Below are 21,886 nucleotides of genomic sequence, written 5' to 3'. Positions count from 1 at the left end.
GCTTCAATTACACAGATATACTTATGTTTTAACAATTAAGAAAGAAACTCTACCCCACTCAAGGCTGGTAGGACAAGCTACCTTATATTAACAAACAGGAAACTTCACTCCCCCACACACAGATCTTGTTACCTAGTCTGGTAAAAAAACATCTGCAGGGAGGAAAGCAAGTGGAAGGGACACCAAGAACCAAATACTTACTACCTGGATAGAAAATGTCAACACAATAGACCAGACAGCAAAGTCATAAAGTATCGCAGAAATAAACCATTGCAAACTATTTGTACATGATTACCAAGAAAATGTGTCGGTGAAAGAAGGAACTTGAAAGAGACTGTCTCTTTTCTTTCATTGTACATGCCTACTCTTTCCACATTCTAGTTATAGCAGCAGCATTGAATGAAAGGCTGTCCTTTATTTAAAGTAAATGTAAAGTGCTATGGATAAAATAGCTCATTCTGGGGCAGTTTGATAGACGAGATGAATGCCAGCAGCTAAATGGTAGTCCTGGAAGTGGCTTGCTCAAAGAAAAGCAGTTTGTATAATACATTATGACTGCTCATACATAGTTATTGGAGATAATCTTGAATTTGATGATTTGTCTGATGAGTGTTGTGGTCACTAAAACTGGGCTATCTGCAATACCTAAAGTAACACACACACACACACACACACATACACACACATACACATACATACATACATACATATGTATGTATGTATGTACCTGATCAGGGTATATGGAAGTGAGGAATTTTGGTTATTTCTATGTATCCAGTTAGGACAAAACCTTTCCTGCTTAGCTTTAAGTTGGCAGCCCTTCATCCTGTAGTAGATGATGGGTCCATTAAGTATCTGAAGAATCTGGTGGATTCTAGGTGATTTTCAGATCCTTAGGTAGCTGTGTATTGCCATGGCTGGCTTTACTCTGCAGCTGTGATTATTGTAAAATGCAGATTTGAAAGTGGTCATGACTCACTGACGTGATCGCTTTTGAATACCATCTTCCTTTTGATGTAGTAAGGCACTGAGGGTGATGAAAGAGTTATTGAGCTCTTAGTACATTCATCTAGCAAATTCCTAACAATTTTTACCGTATTTTATAGGACCATATCTATATTTCATAAGTAATCTTCCTTTGCTGTCGTCCTTACTTTGTTTCCCATTTGTTTATTCTTCAAGTATGGTCTTGAACAAGGTTTTCAAAATTTGGCAATGTTAAGATTTGTGGACTTCAACTTCCAGCATGGATGGTTGAGGAATTCTGGAAATTGAAGTCCACAAGTCCTAATGTTGCCAAGTTTGGAGAGCCCTGGTATTGAAGATAGAATTATGGGATAACCATGAAGCTTTTAACATTGGAACGTTTCAATTCTTATAAGGCACAATGAGTGTCTTGTCAGCTAGAATGTTATACTCTGCTGCAATCTCTTGTTTTGTGTTCTTTAAGTACAGTGTATTGGAATATTCCAGTTCACTTTATATGATGTTATATTATTATTTACTTCTTATTCCTTTTGTAGGAGTAAAAATGGAAGAATTTCTTCCCTCCGGCTCTAGCCTGAAATGTACTGTTTGTAACTATACCGCAGATTCGGTTATCAACTTCCATCAACATCTATTCTCACACCTCACTCAAGCTGCCTTCCGATGCACACATTGCCATTTTGGCTTCCAGACTCAGAGGGAACTGCTACAGCACCAAGATCTCCACATTTCTGGCAACAAACTGCAGAGAGAAAGCGATGCTGAGCACTCTCCGAATGCCAGTGAAGAGACTTTGCAGGCCCCTGACAGTTCCCAAAGCCAAAAGGCAGTGCAGACAAAGGATGTGAGTTCTGACACTGAGCTTGATAAATGTGAGAAGAAGACTCCTCTTTTCCTTCCAAATCAGAGGCCAGAAACACAGACCACTCCACATAAGCAGAGCTTCTCATACACCAAAATAAAATCTGAGCCATCTAGCCCAAGGCTTGCCTCGTCTCCGGTCCAACCTAATCTCGGTCCTTCATTCCCTATGGGTCCTTTTCTTTCTCAGTTTGCTTTCCCCCAGGATATCACAGTGGTTCCACAGGCTTCTGAGATCTTAGCCAAGATGTCTGAGCTGGTTCATCGAAGGCTGAGGCATGGAAGTAATAGTTATCCCCCGGTCATTTACAGTCCACTGATGCCAAAAGGAGCTACCTGTTTCGAGTGTAACATCACGTTCAACAATCTAGATAACTATTTAGTTCACAAGAAGCACTACTGCAACAGTCGATGGCAACAAATGGCGAAGTCACCGGATTTTGGCAGTGTTTCAGAGAAAATGCCTGAGGCTGTGAGTCCTGGCAATGGGCAAAATGCAATCAACATTTTGAGTGCAACGGCTCACACTTCAGATCCTGAGAATCAACTTCTTCAAGCGTCTTGTATCAATTCTTCTACTGTCCTCGATATCATTGGGCCAAATAGTAAGGGTCATGAGAAAGACTTTTCATCGCAAGTGAAGAAGCTGTCAAATACTGCCAACAGTGATGATAAAATGAACGGGAAGCCTTCTGACGGCAAGAACTCAACTTCTGCATCTTTAATAGAAGGAGAAAGTGATCCAAACAAAACTACATGTGAAGCCTGCAATATTACTTTCAGTAGGCATGAAACATACATGGTCCACAAGCAGTATTACTGTGCCACTCGTCATGATCCCCCACTTAAAAGATCAGCTTCAAATAAAGTGCCCGCCATGCAGAGAACAATGCGTACACGCAAACGAAGGAAGATGTATGAGATGTGTCTACCAGAGCAAGAGCAAAGGCCACAACTGGTCCAGCAACGCTTCCTTGAAGTAACTAATCTTGTCAACCCTTGCACATCTTCTCAAGAACCAGCAGATAGCCTTGGAGAGTGCTACCACCCACGCTGTGATATCTTTCCAGGAATAGTTTCCAAACACTTAGAAACATCACTGTCCATTCATAAATGCACCTCGACCTCAAAATGTGACACCCAACATTCCACAATTTCCTGCTTGGAGATGGACGTCCCTATTGATCTCAGCAAAAAATGTTTGCCCCAATCTGACAGGACATCCACTTCCCCCAAAAGGCTGCTGGATTATCATGAATGCACCGTATGCAAGATCAGTTTTAACAAGGTAGAAAATTACTTGGCGCATAAGCAGAATTTTTGTCCCGTCACTGTGCACCAACAGAATGAAATGGGACATCTTGATAGCAAAGTATTTCAAAATCCAGAAAGTGAACGGAACAGCCCTGAGGTCAGTTATGACCGAACCATCATCAAATGTGAGAAAAATGGAAATTCAAAGCAGGCTTCTCCCAACGGAAACTTGTTTTCTACGCACTTAGCAACCCTTCAAGGACTTAAGGTCTTTAATGAAGCCACCCAACTTATAGCTACAAAAGAAGAAAACAAACATTTTCTTCCTCAATGCCTTTATCCAGGAGCAATAAAGAAAGCTAAAGGAGCAGACCAGCTTTCTCCATATTATGGAATAAAGCCAACCGATTATATTTCTAGTTCTTTTGCTGTTCACCACAATGATGTAGAGCAAAGTACGGCTGCAGAAGGCGATTCGCTGAAGGGCCAGACACCATCCAATGGGTGCCCTGTTCAGAAAAAAGAATCCCTGCCCCTCTTGCCCAAAAACAGAGGGATGGTTATCATTAATGGTGGACTAAAACAGGAGGAGCGGCCTGCAGGAAACCCACAGCAAGAGAACATTTCCCAGATTCCCCAACAGCATGAAGATGGACACAAATCACCATCTTGGACCTCAGATAATAACTTAACTGCCAATGAAAATGTCTCGCCAACCATTCCAGCAGCAGAAGAACAATTATCTAGTATAGCAAAAGGGGTAAACGGTTCGACTCAGGCCCCCACCAGTGGAAAATACTGCCGGCTGTGTGATATCCAGTTCAACAACCTATCAAACTTTATAACCCATAAGAAGTTTTATTGCTCATCCCATGCAGCAGAACACGTCAAATGAAAATGGCTGGGGATCCCCCCCTGTTTGGTATCTGTGTTTAGTATACAGTATTGTTCCATACAAGTCTGAAAGAGAGCTGTTTGTACGACTTCTGCACAATCAGGAGTTAGTTCATTACTGCTGAGTTGAAGACTTAAAAGACGTACTTCCATTTACAGTTCATTAGTAAAGTGTATTCTTGGTGCCATTTTCAAAACTATTTATTTATTTTACCAGCAGTGTTCATAGCTGTAGTTATTTTTAATTTAAAGAAGAAAAAAACACTTTATATTAAAGTCATTTGTAATGTTATTGTATAATTGTGTAGCACATATGGTTTGCACTGTATAGTAGATTTTAAAGAAAATAGTCACAAACTCTACAAAAAAGGCATTTTAGAAATTTAGCTTCAAAAGCACCTGTGTATCCTATTTTTCCTTATATGCTATTGCAGATATGTGTAGATGCTAAAATATAATTTGCAAAAGGTTTCAACTACGCTGTAAAGTTCGCCTTAAAATTTCAATTTTTTAAAGAATTTGGCTCAGTTTGCACTTTATATTTTAGCAGATACAGTACCTTAGTCACTAGGCTTTGCATTTGTATGTAGCGGTATGTTTGTCTACTTTCTTACCTGAAATGTCTGTTAAAATGAAGATGGCATTTTTTTTCCTTGTATAGTCCTTGTATTTTCTTTCACTGATGCATCTCTGTCTCAATTTTTAAACATTTGCTGTTAAATGCAATACTTTATAAAGAATGAACAAAATTACTGGAAGCAGTATTGTAAGTAATGAGGTCATATCTATCCATTTTATCTTTTGAAAGGCACAGTCAAAAGGAATTTCTTAGCTCAATGCTGCAAGTATGAATCTAATTCATTTATAAGATATATTTAAATATAACAGTAGCAATACTGCAACTGGTGATCACAGAGATAATGTTCTACTTCTGATAGAAATAATTTCTCAACAAATGTTGTTACTATGCATGTATATGGATGGAATAAAATTCCAGATCATCAGACTGGTCAGGCAGTAATTTATTCATTTAAAAAATCTTATCAAGCTCAATAAAGTAAGTGGCTGGTTGTGGGCTAATCTAATACTGTATGCTCTTAAATTAATATAAATGTCCTTAAAAATGCCATGCAAGAATGGGAACCCACAGTTTGGAGCAAGGAGGAGCTAGGAGGAGTCATGACCCATCATGTGTTCCTCCCATTCCTCAATGGAGAATTGCTGTATTTTATTGATTTTACTTCCAGTGTCAACCCTGCTTCTAGAAGATAGTTGTAATACTGAAACCATTATACACGGGGTTCTGCATTGACCTTCCTAGCAAGGTAAACCAGAACCATAGATATGTTTTACTGACTTGCTAAAATAAAATCCATGCAAAGCGGAGCACAATTTAGGACCACTAATCAAGCCCAAGTACATACTATGACATCTGGATTTTGGCTTAAACTCACTCAAGGGGAGATAGAGAAAGATAGGATAAGCTGGCTGAGACTCATCCCATCATGACTGCTCCTTAATGTGCTTATGGATGGAGAGTAAAAGAAAAGTCAGATGCTCTTTTGAAGTCCTGAACCAAAAATCCTACTTTTGAGAGGGCACCTTCTTGTATCGAACGCTACCATACCTTTGGTGGATGCCCTCTTTGGTGCCTGCCCTCTGGAATGTATCTATTGATTATAGATTGCATCGTAAATTATGAAGAATTTTAACAATTGGCATGTTACCATTTGAATCGCCCATCACCTTTATTTTTAAGAATGTCTCTTGGATCTTCATTCTTTGAATGCTTGCTTTGAAAATATGGCACTTTCCCCGGAAAATGAGACAAGTTATCAAGCATCAGTCTTAGATGATGTAGCAAAATGTTTCATAGATGAAGCCCAAAGTAAGTCTCTAAAACTCGAGTCCTTAAATCTTATTGTAAATGATTATCAACTGAATACCTGTAAACATATAACATGTCCTTGAAAAAAGTGTTATTATTTCTATCAAGATGAGACTCTGTGTCTTTGACAGAGTTGAAGGAAGGTTATTTTGTTCTAGAGAGTAGCAGTTTGCACTCTGGTCAATGTTTTGTAGTTGGCTTCACCCATCATGATAGCTATAAGCATGTCCCTCTGCTGGCACACATCAAGAAGTTCACAACAAGCAATCCTTAAATTCAGTTGTGATTGTATCCTGTTATAAACTATCAAGTGTACATCATATGAGAGTGAGTTTTCCTACCGACAGAGGAAAAAACAGTCTGATATCAGATCTGTCCATAACCAAAACCAAAATAGTTGAAAATTGGACCTGCCCACTGAATTACTTGAGTAATTAAAAAATAAAGGTACAAAAATCCCATTCCAACATCAATAAAAACTTTGTTGAACAATTGATGAAATGGTGTCTTAGCTTTCCTTCAATAATTGTCACTAATCAGAAATTCTTGGATTGTTATGTGCATGTTTAATTGGTTACATTCCAGCCTGCTGGGAAGAAGACTAACACACTAGCTAATTTCAATGTCATTATTGTTTTGAAGTTTACGTTACATGAAATGCAGGAAAGTCATATCGATAAGAATATAATTCAAGGACAGAAACTAAAAGTTTGGAATTCTTTATAATCCTTACTCAGTTCTCAGGTGCTCAATGCAGTTGAACTTAAAGGGACTATAACTCTATTGTTGTAACAATTATGGATCAGTTGCTTGAATGATCACTCATTCATGAGTTCAAGTATTGGGGAGGAATAGATAAGAGAATACTTTCTCAGGACCAAAAGAGTTCAATCCACATTTAAAACCCAAGCCCAATATATGGAAACACCCTGAATTCAAAACTATGAGATTTGCTGGAGGCAATCAGAAAGTATTAAAATATCAGATGTATTGGTAAGAGCAATTTCTGGAACTCTTCGCAAACATGGATGTGACCCAAGAAAATTCTAAAAGTTTGTCTCAACTGAGTGATTTAACCTCACACTAGATCAGGATTTTGAGAACAGTGAAGTTAGATTTTCTTTTGGAACAGAGCAAATGTTAAAACACTCATGTTGAGAGACAGGGAGCTTTGCACTGTTACATGCAACCTGCCTTCTCTCTTAAATACACTTTCAAAGTTCCCGATAATACATGGCACAGCTATATTTTTATAGAAGAAATAAATATAAATCTTGTCAAGGGTTACATTTAAGGTTTACTTGATAGAATTAAGGAGTACAGAGATATGTGAGAAAATGAAAACCAAACAGCTTATGTGGAGTCTGGGCAGCAGTTAAAAACAATTCAGAAACAGAATACAATATAAAAATCATAGAATACAACCTGCAGCCCAATTATTTAAAGTCTCCATCCCAGGCATATTTTTATACATGATTTCTCTTAAGCTAAAGAGTCTCAAAGCCTCTAGCTGCAAACAAAGTATAAGTGGTCTATGGATGGAGTATACAGCCATGGGGAAGAAACTTACAATCAAATCTGAAGTAATATTTGGTTTACGAAGACCGAAAGTAAAGCAGGCGTCGTCTTTAAAGACTAAGAAGCTGGTAATTAGAAACAGGTAAAGTAGGAAAATTAGAAGAAAGCTTTCAGAAATCCACTGTTGAGAACATGGATATATTTGTGGAGCTTAGTGCAAAGTTAGCATTTTTTGTCAAATTTGAGATTCTACCAGGGTCCTAAAAGTTAATTTAACTTTCAGAAACTCTCCATTACCCCTACTTCCCAGACTGGAAGAGAATCCGCATAATCCTGAAAACAACAGGGTAAAGAAATATGCAAGATTTAATAAGCAGTTATGCAGAGGGAAGGATTAGGCTTAGTGAAAGAAGAGCAGTCAAGAATGCAGCAATTCGAAGAGGAAAAATGAAAGAAGCTTCAATCAAAGATGGCAATCGGCTCTAGCTTTAGGCAAACTGAGGCAGGTCCTCCAGCAGCTATTCTGGCAGGCTCTCAATCCCTAGACAAGACAGCACTAAATAAATGTGTATACAGTGTAGAGATATCCATACGCATATATATATACATAGTCTGTTCTTGTCCATAGCACAAACATTTTTCAATATATCACTGTCTCAAATATATTGACTCCATGAGTTGAAGAGCTAAAAATAAAGTATTTTTTCTCCTTTTTTGTGACAAACTTGTCTACCTTCTTCAACAACTATCTTCAGTTCTAGCTATCTCTGATGCGACAGAGGACAGCACAATAGTTTCAGGGGGAAATGATGGTTTGTCTTGCCCCTTGGCACCTACATGAGTTGCTTGCATCAGCTTAAAATTTATGAAATATCCCTCAAATACGTAACTCTTTTTTTTTTTACTAGTAATATTCTTTTTTCTCATGGCTTCCCATAAGAGAAGTTGGATCCCAAGGGTGAGCCAACTAGATTAGGCCTGTCAAACTCCCGGCCCACGGGCCGGATGCTTCACATCCTGGCAATGCCCACGCCCTCGCCCAGTTTAGCAAAGGGGAAAAAAAGTCTCGATAAATCACATGGCGCCACCATGACAATGTGAGTTTGACACCCCTGAACTAGATCTTAAACAATTGTCCAGAGATAAATATAAAAATTTGTAAGTAGATGGATTATATCTAATTTTTCTTTGCAGGTACTGACTTCTCGTTTTTTCAAGTGACATATGGAAATGTTTAATAGCAAGATGAAATTCCCAAATTATGCATGTGGAGCTTTTAAAGGAGAAGAATAAAGAGAAACAGGAGCCTATGTGTAATATATCTTATAAAAATGACTGTTAGTTATTATATCCAGGCCTCATGTTTTAAAATATTTGGTTTGTTCCCTTTGATGTAAAGAGGAAGCTGTATATCAGAAACATTTTTCAGCATGCAGAAATCTGGGGTGTCATTAGTTACTAAAAACATTGTAGACGTGTTGCAAAGGTATCGGTCCTGGAACTGTCAAAATTTCTATACACTTCCTCCATTACCTCCTGTGCTCTATAAGTAATTCCAGAAACTATAAATCCAGCTTCCAAACTAAATTATGCGTTACTTTTGCTCTAGTTAGTTTAAGGAAATTGATAATTCAATTGATGTGCCATCATTTAATTTGTGTCTATTTGTTATCACCTTAATGCTCTTATGGCATGGGTCAATGTGAGCTGAGAAACTGGCTCACTCCATTGGGTTAGTCCACCCCATACGAGCAGAAGAGGCGTGCTGTGGATCCCATCAGTCAAAAAAAATTAGGCTGGCAGGATTCAGGAGAAGATCCTTTTTTACCTACCTTTGGAACATCACGTTACCCAAGTTGGGATCCACACCAATTCTTTTGGCCAGAGTTTGAAGACCTGGCTCTGCCAACTGGTCTTGGGTCCCAAAGGGAGAATGGCATCGTAGAAGTGGTTAATGGGTTAGACAGACCCCACCTCTTCCCTGTGTGCACTTCCCTTCTCCATTGTGGTTAATTGAATTTTAACTGAATATAGTAACTCATAAAAGGCCATTCATTCTTGACTAAATAACATATGGGATATTTTAAAAAGTTTCAACGAATAAGAACTAGATATGCAAATTAATTGTCTCAGGTTACTTTTTAATGGTTTTATGATAATAGGCAATTTTTAAACACCATATAATTTTAGAATAATCTAAAGATCTAAATAAATCAATGTTTTGATGAACTTTTTTCTTGATAACCTGGATGACTAGGGATAGAGACTACCTGTTGTCACTCAACAATACCTGTGTGCAATTTGGGGGTTGTCTTCTTGTACTTTTGACCCCTGTTCAAGAAATAGATGGCAGCCATAGCCCAGAGTAGCTTTACACAACTTCATGTTCTGTGCCAATTGTGCTTTTTCCTGAACCATGAGGTCATCCCATGGTCACTTATGCACCTCTTGAATGGATTACCATAATGCTCTTAACATGTGGCTGCCTTTGAAGCAGAGGTGGGTTTCAGCAGGTTCTGACAAGTTCTGGAGAACTGGTAGTGGAAATTTTGAGTAGTTTGAAGAACCAGTAGTTAAAATTCTGACTGGCCCTTCCCCCATCTATTCTCTGCCTCCCAGATCTCAGCTGATTTGGAAGAAATGGGGATTTTGCAGTAATCTTCCCCTGGAGTGGGGTGGGAATGGAGATTTTACAGTATCCTTCCCCTGCCATGCCCACCAAGCCACACCCACCAAGCCATGCCACGCCCACTAAGCCACACCCACAGAACCAGTAGTAAAAAATTTTGAAACCCACCACTGCTTTGAAGAGTATTGAGAAGCTACAGAATTCAGCAGTGTGGGGCATTATGGGCACTCCTTGATCAGTGCATGTTACACGTCTACTCCACAAACTATAGTAGTCACCAATATGGTTCCAGGAGTAAATCAAGGTGGTGATCATGACCTATAAAGCCTTTCATGGTATAAAGAGTTAACAATGAGTTACCTCTTCCTGATTAGTTGATATTTAAATATCTCATCTATCTCGCAGGCAAAGGTCCAGATCATGTCTGTTAGAGCAGAGGTCTCCAACCTTGGCCACTTTAAGACTTGTGGACTTCAACTCCCAGAATTCCCCAGCCAGCTTTGCTGAAGTTCACAAGTCTTAAAGTGGCCAAGGTTGGAGAGCCCTGTGTTAGAGAGTTCCACCTGGCCATGCCCAGAAAAAGAACTTTCTCTGCTGTAGTGCCCGTCCTTCAGCACATTATTCTCCGATGATTAAACTGGCTGAAACTCTGCCTTTTGCAAAGTTGTAAAGACATGATGCTATCACTGGGCCTGGAGATCTGGAAGTATAAATGAAATAGTTGAGTTCATTTCTTATTGGTAAGTTTGTTTTACACCAGTTGTGGCTTACATGTGTGTTGTTGTATCTTTGTTTTTTTTTTATGTTAACTGTCTAATTACTGTTAGAGAGCCGGTTAGCGTAGTCTAGAAACTGGGAGATCCTGCATTGTAGTTCTGCCTTAGGTACAAAGCCAGTTGGATAACCTTGGGCCCGTCCCTGTCTCTCAGGCCTAGGAAGCAGGCAATAGCAAACCACTTCTGAAATAATGCCAAGTATTCTGACCCAGCTCCCCAAACACGATAAACCCTCTGAAGTTGATTCAAAGATTCCTTTAATTAGGAGTGCCGGCAGCCCAGGCAAAAAGTTTCTCCCTCACCGCAGGCTAACAAGTCCGTCCAGCCACAAGATGAATAGTTGTCTGCCACATCTATTCAGCTACGCCCCTGTTGTGGACCGTCAGCAGCCTACGGTGCTGGTGGCGGAATCAGACAGTGATGAGGCAGAAGTGAGGCCAGGGCCATGGAGAAATGGGGTGTGGACTCCAGAGCCTCCAGGGCCTGAGAGTAGTGAGAGTGAAGTGCAGACTCCAGAGCCTACAGAGGCCAAGAGTAGCGAGGAGGAGGAGGAACTGGGAGAGCCTTTCCCTAATGCCCGAATGAGAAGAGCTGCCAAGAGGCAGGAGCAGCTCAAGCAGAGAGGTCACCTCGCAGGTAGGGCCAAGAGATAATTGGCCCCTCCCATAAGGTTTAAAAGGAGACCGGCATCGGTGTCTCAGTTTGCTGGAAAACAACGTTGGAGCTGTGTTTGTCCCATTCTCTGCTCTGGATGTTTCTCTGAGAAGACCTTGGCAGCTCTCCATTCTCTGCTCGAGACACTTATTTGTAAAGGACTTTTGGCAATTATCTAAATTGGACCAGGTTGGAAATAACGACAGACTGTTTTGTGTGAGAAGCCTTTGCTTTCTTTTGAGTTTCACGACACTGGGAATGGGTCAATTCCCAGCTGCTTGATTAAGTTTATTTTCATTAAGGACTGCGTTTGTTGCTACCTGCTCGAGTCTGGGTCACAACAGCCCCCTGCCTTTTATCCCTAGAGCTAGGGTGGGGCTTCACTAGCAGTGGTGGTTCTTCCTTCCCAAGGATTGGCCCACTGATTTCCACTGCTCTCCTCTCCTTTGCCTTCTGCACATCCGCACGTCAGGCACTGGACCCAGCTGTTTCTCCTCTTCCTCATCAGCTACCTCCAGACCTGGGGGTGTTGACTCTCCATCTGAGGGCTGACAAACGGCCCAGGCCCTGCCTCTGTCTCTCTCTCTCTGCCAGCTCCACTCCCTCTTCCCTCTCAGAGCTCTCAGGTTGTCTTGATGCTGACCCTGACTCCCACCCCTCCTCCTCCTCTTATTCGTCTGCTGGAGGGGCCGGCAGCCAACAGGCCACAACACCAAGAAAAAGCAAGGATTATTCAGGCAATCACCAGGAATCATCATTGACTCAAAGAAATAAGAAACCAAACCAAACCAAAGAAAACTCTTAGCCACCCTGAATCATGATCTTGAAATCAATAAATGGAAAAAATAAATACGTAAATAAATAAAGTCACCTAGCATTACATACATAATTGCCAGAAAGGGCAGAGTAAAAAACACAAGGCTGACTTTTTCAAGGGCGGCAACATTTGATGCAACATCCAATTATTGCAATACTAATTGTTCCCTATTTCCTTTAAGATCTCACTCATTTTCAAAGTTTTCACCCTGATCACAAATGGATTGCATAGAGAAAGTGCCAGGTCTAAAGTCACTCAGTGGAAATGATTTGGATATAAGTTTCCCCACCAGTACACCTAAAGACGATGTAAAGCTGTACAAAATTAGAACCTTACACTTTCTCTGATTTCACGGGCGGATTATTTCCATTGAAACAACCATAATAGTAGTAATACAAAAAACCCAGCAATAATGTATGGGATTTTTTTACCACTACATCATCAAAATAACTTTTTCAGATTCTCTGCTTCCATTTTGTATTGCTTGGGTAATCTACAGAAGTTGAAAATCACAGTTATTTATATGTAATTCAACAAATGACCTTTCTTAGCCATGAGAAATGGGGTTTCGGGGGAGGGGGTTAGAATTTTCTAGCAGCAATATTAAAATCTTTTTTTTTCTCCAAAGAGCTAAAAAGGCAGGTTTGTTTACCAATAACTAATGGAAAGGCAAGCTGCAAATATTTTCTATCTTTCTCCTCTCCCCTAGTCACCCTATAGGGTTAAAAAGTAAATAAATAATGAAATAATGAAATATGGTCTAGTTTTGCCCCTGTAGCATTTGCTGATTATTCTTGCATTACCCTCATAAAGATATAGGTCAGGTTTCTAAGCTGAGATAGAAAGCCAGAGTTCAAGCACATTTTATAGACATTTGGGACAATCAGCAGCAATTGAATGAGAGATGTGATCCAATTGCTGATAAAACCAAAATGATTTGTTTCATTACAGTCAACATTTTGATGCAGATTGTTAGCATTGAGAAAATGTGAGCAACAAGGCTATCAGAAGCTGGAATAAAGTTAATATTGCTAGATGTACTAAATCCCATTCTTACTGCTTTCTTGCAGAGAATTGCCTACTTCGTCTTACAAAATTCCCCATAAAAATTCAGGTCAGGCATGGAGAACATTGGCTAATATCAACACACCTCCCATTGAAATAAATCATCAGATCACTCACTTCAACTGCAGCTTTTATAATAGCAGCACAAGAGCCTTCGTGACCTTTGAAAGATTGCCACCGTATTTTGTTCACTTAATAAGATGCTCTTCCTTAGGTTCTCACTGTCTGTTTCTAGTTTTGTTTCTGATCCTCCTTTAAATTATTTACAAATTAATCTATGTCCAGATGGGATAATTGCGCTATTAAAATTGGAAGTGCTATTAACAGAGCCTGCCCTGCTCTGGGCAGGATGCACCCTCTCAAACCAACCTATGAAAATACAAGAGACAGGATGGGGCACTCTCTCATATGCTGATACACTTTTTTTAATAAACATAAAAAACTCAATAACTATATGAACAGCGTGTTGTTTGAGTACAATTAGTTTTGAACAAAGAGACGATAAACATAATAGTAATCTATATATATATTTGATGATAATCACATAACAATATTAGCATTGTCTTATCTATATATATATATATAAATGGCTCTCTCTGTGTGTGTATATGTGTGTATGTTCCAGCATAACTCTGGAATACCTCGAGCAATTTCAACAAAACTTGGTACATAGTTGATTTACGCTCTGGAAAAAAATACTGTGGAGGTAAGACACCCCTAACACCTATCAGGGTGAATATAGTGGTCACACTGCTCAGCTGATTGGTCCTGGCAGCCTTCCGCAGCAGCCACATGCCACCCGCTGGGCCATTCCGGACAGCGAGAAGGACCGTTGCTGTCAGATTGGTGGCGTTGCAGCCCAGGCGGTTACCATGGTGGCCAATCATGTGCAGTCCCAATGCTGCCAGGTGGCATATGGTGGTTACTGGTGGGCGTGGGCAGCCAGATGGACAGGGGATGGGGCCCAAAGTTGTAAAGTGATTTTGTGTATGGTTTTACTTTATAATGTGTATACTGTACGTATATTCTTAGAAGCCTGTGAGGATTGGGATACATAAATACCTGGGCAACGCTGGGTTAGCTAGTCCATACTAAAAAACTTTCATTATACAATTAATCATTCTCTTAATCTTTTAAAATTTCTAACCTCTGTTTCTATTAGTTAGCCATATGTAAAACAAATCCCATATTAAAAAGTATTCTGTTTCTTCCTTCTCCTTTACTCTTAACTATCCTTTTCTGCACATTCTAATTCTTTTAATAACATTTTTGTCTGAAGGTATCTTTTCATTTTTCCATCATATGCCATGATGTCTGTTTCTATTCCCCCCCCCCATATAAAATCTCTTCCTTATTTCTCTCTATTAACATCTGGGTCAAAGCAACATGTACACATGTTGCAATCAAACATACGTTTGATTATTGGTTTCTGGATTCCCTGCTTGAATTCTAGACAGCTACTGACAATAAGAAATACTAGGTGCTTTTATTTGTCTGATCCGCAATTGGTCCTTTACTTTGTCCTGTGGCTATATTATCTTTCTGAAGGATCACTCATTTTGAGAGAGATGCATATTTGCAATCTTTAGAAATTACCTGATGATATTTAAAATAACTTGATTAATTTTAAAAGATTAAAGGGAAGCATCTTTATAGTTGTGAGGAACAAGGAAGAAAAAACAGAGAAAAAGGGAAGAAAGGCCACCTAGTCTTTCAGAAAAAAATCTCTCTTTTTTTTCTTCTACAGGCAAAAAACTGGCTAGTACTTTTGGCAACCATGAAACTAAATTACTGGAGGGCAAATCATGGTGCCAGTGGTGGGATTCATCAGTTGTAACAACTGGTTTGCTGCACGCGTTGCGCGCATGCTTTGCATGCGCTCCAAACTTGCGCTTCTGCGCATGCGCATTACAATCAAAAGTTACCTTCTACTGAATCCAAAGTGAGTAAGACAGCTGAGGTGCGGCAATCCGCCCTGCCGTGCCTATCAGCTAGACTTAAAACAGAAGAAATATAAGTAGGTTATCCGATCACCGGAGCGAACCAATTCGCTCTCAACAGATCGTCAGAGCTACCGGTATGCCTGAACCAGTCAGAACTGGCTGAATCCCATCCCTGCATGATGGGTATAGATGTCTGTAGATGATCCTGATTTATCAGAGTATATTGCCTTGAATTGTTTCTTTTTAAACTAATCATCAAAAGCAGTTGATCGTTCTGCGTTTAAATCAAGCCATTCAGAAACAAGACTTATAATGTTCATGTTTGCATTTTCTTTCTTCTCTCTTTAATCTGACTTTCACCTTTGGTGAATGGCATTGGACATACAGAGTTATCCTGAAATGACTATTTTGTTTATGCATATGGATTTTTTTTTTCCAAATTGCTAACATTAGAGACTCTTAACCTTTAGACTGATCTATAAACACGTAGGAATATAATGTCAGCATTCATTTGTCATCTTGCAGTAAACTGTCAGCACTCTATTCTCAGCCAAAATAGAGTATCTGGGTAAAGATTTATGCTAAGATTTATAATATAACCAGATAAACATCCATGCAGCTCATCATGAAAACTCAATACAAACCACAAATACTCCATTAGCACCTTAATGGGCATTCTGAGTGGCATCTCAGAACAATCAAATAATTTCAATAGAACCTGTTGCTGAAACATATGTGATTGATTCAATCTAGAGTGAAAAATAGCTTACATAGATCAGCCCATAAAAGAGGAGGGAAAGACATGGATATCCTGAAGCAAAAATCTAGTACTGCTTCAATACGTCACATACATGTAATTAATATGTAGGTTTATTTATTTATGGCATATATCAAACATGGACTAGCAATATATATTAACATTTTGTCTAGATTAGTGAAACAATATGTAAATGTTCTACCAGAAGTGAACACTTTTCATATCAGTCAAATCCAACCATTTTGTTTTAATCTACTGCTGAAGGCAGTTTAAATGCTTTTAATGTATGGACTAGCTGCAGGATTAAGACACGTGTGCCAAGATCCGGATAAGTAAATGGTATGCAAAAATAAGTTTTAAGTTAATTCTGTGTGTGTGTTAAAGGAGCAGAAATGTCACTGATAAACTGCTCTGGGACTTTTAACCACTAAACAGGAGATTTATATACAGTAGATATATATCTGAAACAAAAACATTTCATATGTGAAATTTTGCTTGTCAATTATTTTTTTTTTATTTTTTATTGAAAGAGTTTTAAAAAACAAAAACATTTTCCCCCTTTTTTCCCCCTCCCTCCCAAAAAACCCCCTTCCCCCCTCCCTCCCCCCCCGGTTTCCCGGGTCAATCACAAGGTATTGTTATACATCAGGGGTGTCCAAACTATGGCCCGCGGGCCAACTGCGGCCCGCGGGTCAGTTTTTATTGGCCCGCAGCAAATTCTGAAAATATAATTGAATATGGCCCGCACATGGCGCTTGAGCTCAACTCCGTTGCACTTCTCAGTTTTAACACTAGATGGAGCCAGTCACAGAAAAGGTGCTTCTCCACTAAACAAAATTAAGCAAAGAAAAATATTTACCACGAGTCACCAGAAATGGCAGCACCGAAGAAATGCAAGATAGCAAGTGAGTGTAGAAGATTTCAAACACGGTGGGAAAATGAATATTTCTTTAAAGAAATCAACGGAAAGTGTGTCTGTTTGATTTGCAATGAAGATGTTGCCGTGATGAAAGAGTATAATGTCCGTCGGCACTATGAGACCAAGCATCAGAGCTACGCATCGTACACAGGTGCCAAACGAGCACAGAAATTCAAGCAAATGGCAGCTAGCCTGCAAGCTCAACAACAGTTTTTATTTCGTGCTAACAAAATACAGGAAAACGCCACAGCAGCAAGCTATGAAGTCGCAAAACTTATTGCCCAGCATGGCAAACCGTTCTCAGACGGTGATTTCATAAAGCAGCGCCTCATCAAAGTCACAGAAGTAATGTGCCCGGAAAAAGTGCAGGATTTCAACAACGTGACCTTATCCAGAAATACAGTGGTGCGGAGAATCGAGGACTTGTCAGCTAACCTGAAACTTCAGCTGAGAGAGAAAGCTTGTGCTTTTGATTTTTACTCGATAGCATGCGATGAGAGCACAGACGCCACAGACACCGCACAGCTTTTAATTTTTTTGCGGGGAGTCGATGATAATTTTTGCTGTACGGAGGAGCTGCTTGATATGATGAGCCTAAAAGGCACAACGACAGGTGGAAATATTTTTGACGCTGTGTCAGAGGCAGTTGAAAAGATGGGGCTTAAATGGGACAAGCTCTGTGGAGTAACAACGGATGGAGCTCCGGCCATGACGGGTGAGCGCAAAGGAATGGCATCCATGGTGTGCGTCAAGGTAAAAGAGAGCGGAGGTGAGGCTGTTAGGATGCACTGTATAATCCACCAAGAAGCACTGTGTGCCAAGACTGTGCAGCTGGGCGATGTGATGAACACTGTTGTAAAAACTGTCAACATAATTCGAGCTAGAGGACTGTACCACAGGGAATTTCAAGCTTTCTTATCTGACGTGGATGCTGAATACGGGGATGTACTCTACCACTCTGATGTGCGCTGGCTCAGCCGCGGCTCTGTGCTGCAGCGGTTTTATTCGCTGAGATCAGAAATCGACAATTTTTTGAAAGAGAAGGACCGACCTCTTCATGAACTGAGTGACCCTCTGTGGCTGGCAGACCTGGCATTTTTAGTTGATCTTACTCATCATCTGAATACACTGAACAAGAACCTACAAGGCAAAGAACAGCTGGTGTCACACCTGTATGCGCACATGAAAGCCTTCTGTGTAAAGCTCCGCCTGTTTGAGACACAACTACGAAGCTTTAATGCTGCACACTTCCCTGTGCTGTCTGAAATCAAGTCTGCTTTTCCAAAGGCAGACCTTTCTGCTAAAAAGGAGAAATATGTTTCTGTAATTACATCTCTCGTGACAGAATTCAACCAGCGTTTTCAAGATTTTTCTGTCATTGAAAAACAAATCAAGCTGTTCTCGACCCCCTTCCTGGTGGATGCAGAAGAAGTGGAGGAGAGTCTGCAGTTAGAACTGATTGAAATGCAATGTGATGATTCTCTGAAGAGTCAACATCAGCTTCTCTCCCTCCCTGACTTCTATCAGAGTTTGGATCATGCCAAGTTTCCTCTGATGAGACGCCATAAAGAATGATGAGCCTGTTCGGCTCAACATACATATGTGAACAAACATTTTCTCTGTTAAATCAGAACAAAAGCAGACTGAGATCCAGAATGACTGATAGCCATCTCTGTGAAGTCCTTCGTGTCTCAACCACCAAACTTTCTCCTGACATCCCAGCCATCCTTCAATCCAAAGGACAGCATCACTGCTCCCACTGAGAGCAATGTTCTTCACATTATAGGCGAGTTAGAAATACACACAGTAATCATGTGTCAATATGTCACCTCTTGTGTGTGGCCCGGCCACACATGAATTTACTAGGCTTATATACTGTTTGTTGTCCAGCCGCATGCCTTTCTGAATAATTATATTTAAAAATATTACATTAAAATCAACATAACACAAACACACACGTACACAAACATAGAGATACACATGCACATATATATAACTCACACACATATAGTATACTTAAGCCTAAACTGTGCATAGGGACTACCCAGACGGCTGAAAAAAGTGATTTCTGACAGGTTCTCACACTTTTGACTGGTCCTCACACCTACAACTATCTTTACATTTTGCACCCTATCTTGTAACCGTGGTGAAGAGAAGCAGTTGTGAAATGAGTGATATGGTTGTTAAAAATGCTGCAATGGGCATAAATGTGAGGATGGTCATAAGTGTGAGGACTGGTCAAAAATTACTTTTTTTAGCCCTCTGAGTAGTTTCTATGCCCATAGCCACATCCACTCAGTCACATGAGCAGTTAGCCACGCCCACCAGTCACATGACCACCAAGCCACACCCCAAAATAAGCCACGCCCAAAGAACTGGTACAAAAAATTTCAGCCCCCGTGGCCCGGGCCTTTACTTATTTTTCTGTATTTGGCCCTCACTCAAAAAACTTTGGACACCCCTGTTATACATAAACCAAACATAGAATAAAATTTTCCCTTCCAATCCAAATAACCACATCCAAAGCTTTTCATCTCCCAACCCCCTCCCCATTACATAAAATTTGTTTCTCTTCTTCTTCTTATTGTTTAGGATACTTATATCATATTTAAGATGGGACGCAGTGGCTCAGTGGCTAAGATGCTGAGCTTGTCGATCGAAAGGTCGGCAGTTCAGCAGTTTGAATCCCTAGTGCCGCATAACGGGGTGAGCTCCTGTTACTTGTCCCAGCTTCTGCCAACCTAGCAGTTCGGAAGCATGTAAAAAATGCAAGTAGAAAAATAGGAACCACTTTTGGTGGGAAGGTAACAGCGTTCCGTGCACCTTTGGCATTTAGTCATGCTGGCCACATGACCACAGAGACATCGTCAGACAACTCTGGCTCTTCGGCTGAAACAGAAATGAGCACTGCCCTCTAGAGTCAGGAACTACTAGCACATATGTGCAAGGGGAACCTTTACCTTTACCTATCATGTTTAAAAATCACATGTCATAAACAGCCATTTTGTATCCTAGCTGAGAACTTCAGAAATCCCACAAGATCTCCGAAGGGGAATATGAAGTCATTCAATCTAAATATATTGGACACTTTTTTCCTCTCTGTGTGTCCCTCCCTGATATTTCATGCGAACTCTGAAATAATGTATAGCCTCCTTTTACTGTTTCTTGGCGCTCCAGATAAACAGATTGGTGTAGAAATTTCCTGAGGGTACAGAAACATAATCTAGAGTATTGACATCCATTTTCTTTACCTCAGGGAAATTAGGATACTGTGGTGGAATGTAGTCTGTAGTCCCAAGAGGAAGTGGCTGTTTTCCACAAACCAAGAAAGCAACAGAGCTTGGAATCCCTGGTAGGCAGAAGAGAGCTAACATGGCTCCACCTAGCAGGTCATGGAGTTTAGCTCTACTTATGTAGATAGTTATCTTAGTCTGGCAAGTTTCTATCAATAGGTGAACAGCAATAAGAAATCACTTGAAAGTAACTCCATGGGCCATTCTTTGTTCTTTGAGCCTGATAAATGAATACTCCAAAAATACCAATTTCTAAGGAGGTGGCTGTGTTCACTGAATGCTTAGCTAAAGACCTAGCGGCTGCATTTGGGTGTTGCGTTAAGTTTGAGTAGTCTTAATTTTGGTTAACTATTGTGTGTGTGCATATATGTAGCTTAGCATGTGCTGAAAACTGCACTCGTGTAGCTCATCTTGAGTTCAGTGTTTTGTAAAAAAAACAAATAATGGGTTAATTCAGTAACTAGGTTAAGAATGTTTTTATTATTTTTTACAATTAACTGATCTTAACGTGGCTCTCATGGACTTGGGCAGATTAGTGTGAAATTTAATTTCTGCTAAGCTGCCCAAGACTAGGGAAGCACAAAATATTCTGTCTGAAGTGTTTACCCATTTTTTTCTGAATATAGATATATGCATGAGTGACAAATCTTGCTGCTTCAGGTTTACTAGAGTGAATATATATAGTCAAATTAGGCATGGATTGAATTGCTTCTTTTTGTGAAATTGTACCAGTGAGGCTTTGATGGTTAGGAAATAAAAAATACTTTAACTGGACTTTAAAAGAAAGAGGGAGAAAGAGAAAGCCTCACTCGGGTCATCTACAGCAGGCCTTAATTTAAGGTGAACCTCTTGGCATATTAGAGAAAATCCAAAATAGAGATATATTAGTAAATGAAAACTTCATGGTCTAGTGTTGGTTGACACACATCTCATCACCATGTAGTTGTATCATCATCAGTTGCAGCATCAGTCAGGAGTGGTCCAGAGGGACAGATTCTTCTGGTGGTAATGGGAGAAGTTTCTTAAGAGCCATAAAGCTCCCCAGAGGTCATCTAAAACAGGGTGTCAAACTCAAGACCTGGGGACTGGATGTGGCCCACAGAGTGCTTAGATCTAGCCAAAGGGGTCACCCTAGAAACAGAGAAGGGCTGGCCTGTGTTCCTCTGCCAGCGATAATCGATCTTGTGAGGGCCACAGGAGGCCCTCCTGAGTTCTGTTTTTGCTGGCAGAGGGTTGCAAGAAGCCGTCAAAGCTGAACACAGAGCTCAGGAGCCTGTTTTTGCTGTCAGAGAACTCGGACCACCACAGACACCCCTGAGTGACATTGAACTGGTCTCGCCCACCCTGACCATGGCCATCCCGCCCCCGAGGTCAAACACAACCCTGATGCAGCCCTTAATGAAATTGACTCTCCTGATCTAAAAGATTGGAAAAACTGTTGGGCATCTAGAAATAAGCTTAGGACAGTAAACATGAGACGGTCTAAGCAGAAAGAAAAAAAGGCAAAGAAAGAGAAGGATATTGCTCATTTGCTATATTTTGTCTTTCAATGTAGACCTACCATTCCTGTAGGGTGATTTCTCATTAAACAAACACAAGCGAATGCTGTTGTAGCTTTATTTAAAGGTTGA

The 21,886-nt window shown here is 40.1% G+C and overlaps 1 protein-coding gene across 1 annotated transcript in view; it reads left to right on the top strand.

The window, feature by feature from the left end:
• ZFPM2 (zinc finger protein, FOG family member 2) overlaps nt 1–6,302 on the top strand; it is a 378,775-nt gene extending 372,473 nt beyond the window's left edge. The window contains exon 9 of the mRNA XM_058177745.1: nt 1,524–6,302. Within this exon, the coding sequence (XP_058033728.1) occupies nt 1,524–3,997 (2,474 nt within the window). The 3' untranslated portion in view covers nt 3,998–6,302. The remainder of the gene's footprint in view (nt 1–1,523) is intronic.
• The last annotated feature ends 15,584 nt before the right edge of the window (nt 6,303–21,886 follow it).

The sequence above is a fragment of the Ahaetulla prasina genome, chromosome 3 (assembly GCF_028640845.1).
Source record: "Ahaetulla prasina isolate Xishuangbanna chromosome 3, ASM2864084v1, whole genome shotgun sequence".
NCBI classification, from domain to species: Eukaryota; Metazoa; Chordata; class Lepidosauria; order Squamata; family Colubridae; genus Ahaetulla; species Ahaetulla prasina.
This window is presented reverse-complemented; position numbering and strand designations above follow the sequence as displayed.